Source organism: Octodon degus, unplaced genomic scaffold (genome assembly GCF_000260255.1).
Source record: "Octodon degus isolate 3935 unplaced genomic scaffold, OctDeg1.0 scaffold00026, whole genome shotgun sequence".
Classification (NCBI taxonomy): Eukaryota; Metazoa; Chordata; class Mammalia; order Rodentia; family Octodontidae; genus Octodon; species Octodon degus.
The window spans coordinates 15530542-15539903 of NW_004524602.1; the positions used below are offsets into that span (position 1 = coordinate 15530542).

General features: G+C 49.9%; 1 protein-coding gene across 1 annotated transcript in view; it reads left to right on the forward strand.

Moving 5' to 3' along the window:
* Ice2 (interactor of little elongation complex ELL subunit 2) overlaps positions 1-9116 on the forward strand; it is a 55911-nt gene extending 46795 nt beyond the window's left edge. The window contains exon 16 of the mRNA XM_004628953.2: positions 8692-9116. Within this exon, the coding sequence (XP_004629010.1) occupies positions 8692-8820 (129 nt within the window). The 3' untranslated portion in view covers positions 8821-9116. The remainder of the gene's footprint in view (positions 1-8691) is intronic.
* Positions 9117-9362: the final 246 nt, after the last annotated feature.

Sequence of the window (9362 nt, forward strand, 5' to 3'; positions counted from 1 at the left end):
AACAGTACCTGCATGAGTCCACCTGAAGCCCACGAGCCTGTGGCAGTGCCCCCCTGAGTCCAGCTGGAGGCCGAGAGCCTGTGGCAGTGCCCCCCATGAGTCCAGCTGGAGGCCGAGAGCCTGTGGCAGTGCCCCCCATGAGTCCAGCTGGAGGCCGAGAGCCCACAACAATGTCTCATGCAGGCATGCTTCGTGGACCTGTGCTGGGAAGGCCCGAAGTCAGTGGGGAAAGCTAAAAAGCCTATGCCAGTGGGCTGTAGGGTCTGTGCCCGCAGGCTGAGGGGTCAGTACTGGAGCCAGGAAGCAACGCTCAAGGTAAGCACCAGAACTCCTCCGAAAAGTACCGCAGCCGTCCTCAGCGACAGCGAGGCCCCGAGCCCCTCCTCCGCTGAGCACAGGTGCGTTCACCAGGAAAGCCAGCATGATGAGCTCCTCTGGCAGCAGAGCAGCCCCGGGGACCAGCGGCTCCCTACAGCCTCTCTTCTCCGGTTCTGCCCCTTACACTGCCGGCAGTGGTCCTCCGGGGGCCCCACACCCAGCAGCACCACGTGGGTTCAGTCCAGCAGGGCTTCCTGGTTGACAACCTGCTGGCAGTTCAGCACGCTGTCTTATCTTCCAGCAAATTTAATGTTGATGTTTTTGTGCTTAGATCTGTGATCTGTTTTGTGTTTAGTTGTGTGCACGGTGAAGATGGAGCCACTTTTAGTCTCTAGCGTGTGCACAGACAGTTTTGCAGAAGCAGTTACTGAAGAGGCTGTCTTCCTTCCAGTGAATGTGCTCGCACCTTTGTCAAAGATAACGTTGCCGAGTGTGTCGGGGGTTGGCTCTGCGTCTTCTGGCCGCTGCTCTTCAGGTGTGTGTTTGCCAGCGCCGTGCTGCTCTGATCACAGTAGCTTTATAGTATAGCTTCAAGTCAGCGATGGTGATGCGCCTTTTGCCCAGGCGCATTCACTGTGCCAGGTCTTCTTTGGTTCCCAGTGAATTTTAAGATTGTTTTCTCTAATTCTGTGAGATACGCTCTTGGAATTTTGATCAGAATTGCATTAAATCCATATGATAGTTTCAGAAGTATGGCCATTTTTGCTACATTGGTTCTTGCTATGCAAGAGCAAGGGATAGCCTTCCATTTTCTGATATCCTTTTCAACTTTTTCAAAAAAGTTGTTTTTAGTATACTGATTTTTTTTTTTTTTTTGTATCTTAGTACAGGGTCTCACTACACAGATTGGGCTCATAGTCCGATTTTCAGTCTCCAAAGTGCTGGGATTACAGGCACACACCACCACACCCAGTCTCAGTCACTGTCTCAGTGTACCCCAGAAGCAGGGCCAGCAGGGCTCGCCAGGGATGGAACCCGGGTCCCTGTGTCTGCCTAAGGAGGCACTTTAATCTGCTGAGCTATCTGGCCAGCTCTAGCATACAGATCTTTTATTCTTTAAATTAATTTCATTTTTTGGATGCTATTGTGAAAGGTGGTGTTTCCCCAATTCTTTCTCAATGAGCCTATTGATTTTAGAGTGTTAGCTTTCTATCTAGCTACTCTACTGAATTTGCTCATTAAATCTAGCAGTCTTCCAGTGGAGTTTTGGGCGTTTTCTACGTAGATTCTTTCTTTTATATAACTGCTGTGTCTTACTTTTCCAGGAGTATGTTGACTAAGAGTGGAGACAGTGGACATTCTTGTCTTATTCCTAATTTTGTTTGGTTTGATTTGAGTTGCTTTGAGTTTTGGCACCCGGAATTGAACTCAGGCCCTTGCGCTTGCCAGGCAAGTGCCTATTCTACTGAGCTGTCTCCCCGGCCCCCCTTGCTGCATGCTTTTGCCAGTGTCTTACTGAAGATTTTTGCATGTTAGCGTGACTGGCCTGTAGCTTTCTTTTTTGCTTGGGTCCTTTCCTGGTTTTCATATCAGGCTAATACTTGCTTCCAGGGGTGAATTTGTGAGTATTGCTTCCCTTTGAATTTCATTGAATAGTTTGAGAAGTAGTGGTGGTAGGTTTCATCTAAATTTCTTTTTTTTTTCCTCTATGTATTTAGCACAGGGTCTACAGGATCTCACTACACAGATTGGACTCATAGTGATCTTCCTGTTTTCAGCCTCCCAAGCGCTGGAATTACAGGCGCACGCCGCCATGCCCAGGCTCAGCCATGCCGTCTGACCGCACCCCTGCGGCTGGAACAGCACAAGGGGGTGGAACCCAGGTCCCTGCATTTGCCTAAGCAGTCACTGTAATCCGCTGAGCTATCTGGCCGGCCCTCTTTAAATTTCATGTAGAATTCAGCAGTGAATTAGTCTGGGCCTGGGCTTTTCTTTATTGTCTTTCAGTTGACAATCAAACCTTCAATTGAATTGATTGATACTGGTTTATTTAGGTTTTTATATCTTGATTCAGCTTTTGGTAATTCATATGTATCTAGGACTCTGTCCATTTCTTCTGCATTTTCCATCTTATTAGAGTACAAATTTGCTAAATAGGTCTAGATAAATTTCTGAAGGGTCCATTGTGATTTCACAGTCTTCCTTCCTAATTGGTTGGATTTGAGTTTATCTATCTTTTTGTGATAAAGTTGGATAAAGGTTTGCCAATTTTATTTAATCCTTCAAAAACACAACTCATTTCATTGATTTCTTTGTTTTATTTTTTTAGTCTCCAGTGCGTTAATTTCTGCTCTGATCTTAATAATCTCCTCCCCTGCGTGAGCTTTTGGCTTAGTCTGCTTTCTTTATCTAAAAGTGTGAAGAGGTTCACTGTTGTTTGCTTGTGCTTGCCCTGCTTTCCTGATGTGGATGCTCGCTGCCGTAAACATCTCTCAGAGGACTGCTTTCGTCGTGCCCGTGAGCTCTGGTATGCTGTGTTATCATCATGATTTAGTTGTGGAAACCTCTAATTTCTTCTTTAATTTAGCTGTAACCCTTTGGTGCTATTTAACTTGCGTGTGCTTATGAATTTCTCACAGTTTCTTTTGCCGCTGATTTCCAGTTTCGTTGCACAGTGGTCTGGTAATATGCACGGGATCATTTCAGTTGCTTTGCGTTTCTTAAGCACGTTCTGTGAGCCAGTACGTGGTGTCTTCTGGAGACTGTCCTGTGTGAAGCGGACAAGAGCGTGTATTCTGATGTTGTGGGGTAAAGTGTAGACACCTGCCGAGTCCATTTGTTCTAGGGTTTGGTTCAGTTCTTACATTCATTTTTGACATTTTGTGACAGTCAGCTATTGAGATAACCCAGTATAACTGTATTAGTGATGATTTGAGTTTTCATGTCCATTAATACTTGTTTTATGTATTCTGGTGCACTGGTGTTTGTTGCACATATACTTGTGATTGTTATCTCTTCTTGGATTGATGATCCCTTTAGGAGAATGTAGTGACCTCCTTTGTCTCTCTTAGTCTTGGCTTGAAACTCACTTTGTCTTCAAATAAAATAGCTGTCATCCTTTGACTTTCATTCTGTGAATTTCTTTTTTAATTAAATGTGTTTCTTGTATGCAGCGTATTGTTAGATCTTGCTGTTTTTGTAGAACTGGGGATTGAACTCAGGCCCTTGCGCTTGCCAGGCAAGCACTTACTCTACTGAGCCATCTCCCTAGTCCAAGGTCTTGCTTCTTAATCCATTCTGCCAATCTGTGTCTTTTAATTGGTGAATTGAGGCCACTAACATTAATGGCTACAGCTCACATGCATTGCTTTATCCTGGTTGTTATTTTCCTGTTGTTGGCTCCCCCCACTTTTATTTGTTTGCCTTGCCTGGTGGGTCCCTTCTGTTGGGGTCCACGGAGTTGTAGTCCTGGTTATCTCTCTAGAGTAGCCTTCAAAAATTTGGAGTGCTAATGTGGTGGTCATACATTTCCTGATACTCTGTATCATGGACTGTCTTCTTTCTCCATCAGTTTTGAAAGACAGTTTTGCAGGGTCCATGAGTGTGGTGGAAGGTGGTTCTCCTGTGGAACTTGCAGTGCTTCACTCCGGGCTCCCTTAGACCTGGGGGTTTGTGGTGAGGAGTCAGCTGAGATTCTGCTGGGCGGAAGCCGCGATTCTGGGTGATACGTTTCTGTTCCCTAACAGCATCTTGACTCTGTTCTTGTGCTGAATTTCTAGGATCTTGATCATGCTACACCTGGCTATAGGCTTCTTTTATCATGGCTGACTGGAGTTCGCGTGTGGCCCAGCTGTGCCTGACTCTTCTTCTCTGCCCTCGTGTCTGCAAACAGGTTTTCGTACCCTTTGTGCTGTCTCCTGCTTTGTCTTTGACCCCGACCAGTCGTGAGTTCTTCTTTGCCCTGTCGAGGAGCAGCTGCCTTGGTTTCTCACGGTCTCTTGACATTTTTAGGGAATCTTTGTTTTCATGATGGCTAAGTGCAAGCCTCTCTTCTCTATCTAAGATCCTGTCCTCACATTGGCTGATTCTGCTGCAGACATTGTCGATGGAATATTTATTTTCCTTGATATCTGCCTGAATCTCTCTTATAGACTCCATTGCTTTCCTGTGCTGGCTATTTATGACTTCCACCATTTTCTTCTTTTCCCCCCTGTATTTAGTACAGGGTCTACAAGGTCTCTACATAGATCAGACTCATGGTGATCCTCCTGTTTTCAGCCTCCAAGCACCAGGGTTACAGGCACGCACCACTGCGCCATCTCAGTCACTGCCTCTGTGCGCGCCGGGAGTGGGGCCAGCACGGCCGGCCAGGGATCCAACCCCAGCTGCCGTGCTCTGCCTAGGCAGGCGCTTTAGTCTGCTGAGCTCTCAGGCTGGCCCCCCGTTGTTTTCTTAAGCTCCTCTGCTTGTTTATGATGGTGTGCTCCAGAGTCAGTAAGCATGGTGTTCTCCGTAGACACCATCTCTGCAGTTATCTGAGAAATTATTTCTGATTGATTTTTTTCTAGAGCATCATTCAATTGCTTTGTTGTTACCACTTCAGGGAGGACAGGTGGATGATTTCAGTCCCACCTCAGTGCCCTCTGGGTTTGCTTTTGGTGAACTGGATGTCTGGGAGTGCATCTCGTCAAAGTGTCTCCTCTGTTTTATTTTATTTATTAATTTATTTTGTATTTTTAGGGAGGGGTCTACAGGGTTTCAGGGTCTCACTACTAGATCAGACTTGTAGTGATCCCCGTGTTTACAGCCTCCTAAGAGCTGGGATTACAGGCCTGCACCACCACACCCAGTCTCTTTTTTAGTTTAATTCCTGGAGTGATGCTTGTAACTTGCCTATAGTGGGTCACTTTACTGCTAGCATTTAGAGCCCAGAGGAAGTGGCTACTCCAAGGTACCGTCCAAGTGTAACTGGCTTTTGGGTTTTGAGTCTGTCTAGTTACTTTTTACTCGTTGCTGGGACAAAATATCTGACACCCAAAATGAAGGAAGGAAAGGTTTTTTAGCTCACAGTTTGTAGAAGTTTCAGTCCATATTTCGCTGGCTCCAGGGCAAACGACAGCAGTTCATGGTGGCAGACAACAATGAAGAGCAGAGGAGGAGCAGCAGCTGCGGCGGCGTCCATCAGGCCTCTCTCTTCCTTCTTTGCTGACTGCGAAGACCAGCGCTCCTCTGCAGTGGCTCCTCGGAAGACTGGGACTTCTCCAAGGAAGGGCGCAGCAGCAGGCCTTCCTCAACTCACTCATGTAGGGGCAGCCCCGTCGCACCCTAGGGTGGAACCAGTCGTGCCCCGAGGTGGCTCCAGTTGCGCCCCAGGGCAGGCCCTCCATGGTCCCGGAGCTGCCACTTCTGACATCACGGTGGCACAGTGTGTCAAGATCCTGCCACGTACATTAGTTGGGGATGAGAAGTGGCTGCCGTGTGTTCTGTAACCCTTAGTTACTCAGTCTTGGAACACCAGGAAGAATAGCTGCTTAGAACAGTTATGTCCCTTTTGGCCAAGATGGTAACATCAGCAATAACAGAAACATCAGTCACAGCCCAGAATATGACAAAGTGAGGTAGCCTGTATTTATTTATTTTGTTTTTAATTTTTATTTTTTGGTGGAACCAGGGATTGAACTCAGGCCTTGCACTTGCCAGGGAAGTGCTTATTCCACTGAGCCGTCTCCCTGGCCCCAAAGCTTTGTTTCCTTTTTCCTTTCTTTTCTTGGTGGAACCCTTACGTTTGCCAGGCAAGCACTTATTCTACTGAGCTATCTCCCTGGCCCCTGAGGTAGGCTTTAATTTGCCATCTTTAACCATATGAACTAGACTTGTGATTATATAACAAAATCTAGACGGATCATGTAATTATGCGCTTACAGTATTCCTTCATACGTCCCTTTTGGGCTGGGGATGTGGCTCTGTAGCACAGCACCCGTCTGGCAAGCGTGAGTGCCGAGTGTGAATCCCAGTACCAAAACCGTGTTGTTTTACCTGCAGGAGTAACTCTTAAAAGGGGATAAGGAAACAGAGAGGTAGAAGAGGAGGAGGCTAGCAATGAGGCTCGCAGGCCAAGGGGGTCACCTAACCTTGGGAAGCCAGTGCGAAAGACTGGAGGGAGAGAGAAATGGAAGAGACGAAAAGAAAAACAGAGGGCTTGGGGAGATAGCTCAGTGGAATAAATGCTTGCCTGACAAGCGCAAGGTCCTGAGTTCAATCCCTGGTACCACCAAAAAAGAAAAAAAAAACAAACCAGAAATGACCACTGCGAAGAAACTACAAGCCTCGCTCACACTCATGCAAATGCAGGATCAAACAAGGAAGGAGAAAACAAAAACAGCAAACAAAAATAAAACCACAACAGCAACAACAAAGGAAGAGGGAGAAAAAAAAAGTCCACTTCCAGGTCTGTCCCTGCTGTCACTGGTAGACAGCAAAAAAGTCCACTTCCAGGTCTGTCCCTGCTGTCACTGGTAGACAGCATGTGAAGACAGTCTCCACCAGAGCCCATCCACCCGAGGACGCCAGCAGGAGCTTTCTTGGGGGTTGGCGGATCATCTCAGCGAACCTGCCCCTCCCGGCTGGGACCAGACCCATCGCTCCTTGCGTGGCCCAGAGCGCAGCAGGGAGCCCCTAGCTGAAGCCAGCAGCCGCTGTCCCAGATGGCTCCCAGGCGGGGCTTTCTCTGGTGGCAGGACGGAGCCTGCAGTGCCCAGCATCAGCTAGAGCAGCCCTTCAGTCCACTGTTCCCTCCACTGCCCCATCTCTCCGTGGAGGCCTCTGGGGTCAGCAGCAGCCGCCACGTGTTTGCAGGCTCCTCTTGCCCAGCGACTCTGTCTCAGGGAGAGGGCACCGCCAGCCACCTCCTTCTGCATTGAAATTTCTCGCTCCACTCTCGTGGTGGGCCTCAGCCCACACCTGTGCTCCCTCCAGCGTCCAGGGGACCCGTTTCCCTCCTCCTCGTTTTCCTCCCTATACCCTAGCCTCCTTTACCTGTGTTTAGGGTCTGGTCCTCTAAGTACCGATTTTAATAGTTCAGTTATGTATGTGTCATTGAGCATCTGTTGGTTTGTATGTTTTAAGATGCACCACCCCCCCGGGGTCCAGTACTGAGTGCATGTGCCCAGGACAGGTCTGGTGCAGCCAGCATTAGTCACAGTAGGCAGCTGCACGGCTGGTGCGAGCCGGGGAGGAGCTTCAGTCCTCGCAGTCCAGCCCTTGGTTCCGGGGCCTTGCCTTCCCTCCTGCACCCTCCTGGCAGCCTGTAGAAGAGTCTCCGAGAGGGACTCTGGAGAGTGCTTGCTCCCCAGTTACAGCAGATAGGATGACCACGGTTGAGTTACACGTACAGGAAACACCAGCTGAGTGGAGCATGGAAACAGTTTAGACACCTGGCTGTCATCCCTGCCCTCTGTAGGCTGGGGCAGGAGGGTCACAGCGAGTCCAAGGCTCCGTAGTGAGTTCAAGGCCAGCCTGGACTGCATAGCCAGGCCCTGCCTCAAACTGCTCCCCACCCCAGTGTGTCCTTCCTAGTCGTGGAATATTGAGTCCAAAGTCAGCGGTAATAGCTCTGCCGGGGTCTTCCTCTCCTCTAGTGAGCCAGTGGCCCTTGGAGCAGCCAGTCCTGCTGCATGGGGCTGGGGACGGAGAGGGTTTGCAGCTCGGCACAGCTGACCGTGCATGGGCCGCAGAGGCTGGGGCTGCCCTGGAAAGTGCTTTGTGCTGTGAGCCTTGCTGGCCTGATGAGGCTTGCTAGCAACAGTGGCAGACATGACTATGCCCTAGGGGAGCCCTGAGGGCGCAGGGAGGGGGCCCTTGGCTTCTGCACCCCTGCTCCACACCCTCTTTGCCCTCCTCTCCTTGGGTCTTGTTCTCTTCAGCCTCGCGCCTTTTTCTTTTTACTCTGGCTCTTCTGGTCTTTTTGCACTTCTGGGTTTTTTTTTTTTTTTTTTTTTTTTCATTATTATTTCTTGAGGCTTTCTGTTGCTTTCCTTTTCTTACCTTTTTGTTTTACCAGCTGCCCTCCTCTTTTGTGTATAAAATCTCTTCTTCCTGGCACTCCCCCCCTCCTTTGCGCTCCTGTTTCTCCTCTCTTCCCTTCCTCTTCCCCAGGCCTGCGCTCCCTTCCGCCAGACTTAGCTTCACCCTCCTCAGAATTCAGCAGAGCTCGCTTCTGCTCACTCTCCTGGAGCCCAGTCCTGCCCTGGAGCTCAGGATTTAATGGTTGCATTAGTTTAGATTACAACTTGGGAAGCACCAGGCAGCTGCGGTAGGATGCTGTGGGCGCTCCTGCTGCCTGCAAGCTGTAAACGCCTCTGCTTTGGCCCACAGGTCGGTGGAGGGAGAGCGCCAGCCCGTGGCCACAGGAACCCGGAGTCCTTGGAAACCTGGAGAGGTGGCCCGCCTGCTCAGCAGGTGGAGAACGAGGGCGTGCCTTCCAGTGGAAGAAGGATACCTTAAGGCCGAGATGGAGAAACCTGGGAGTGCGGAGAACCAGCCACAAGGTTCCCTTTGGGACGTTTAGGGAGAAGTGCACCCCGAGAGGGGAGAAGCTGGCGAGAGGCACTCCTTTCTGTCCCCTGAAGAGCCCTGGAGAGCCTGAGAAAACTGCAGAGAGGGAGGCGGCTCCCAGTGGGGTGTGCGCCAGCCTGGGCGGCTCCGGGCGCGGCCTCGCTGTGTCTGGAGGCAGGAAAGGAAGAAGAGAAATGGCTTTATGGGAGGCCTTGCCTAGAGCTTGTGAGCGGGAAAGTGATTTGGCTTTTTGTTTGTTTGTTCGTTCGTTCGTTTTTCGGAACCAGGGATTGAACTCAGGCCCCTGCGCTTGCTGGGCAAGCACTTATTCCACTGAGCCTTCTCCCCGGCCTCCAGTGATTTGGCTTTTTAAAGGAACTTGAACTGGTCGGTGACCGGTCGCTCTGCGGGAAGCGGCTCGGAAGGCTTCGCGTGGCCACCACCAGGGAGCCACCTCCCTGGCCAGGAGGCTTCCGTGCCACTTGAAAGTG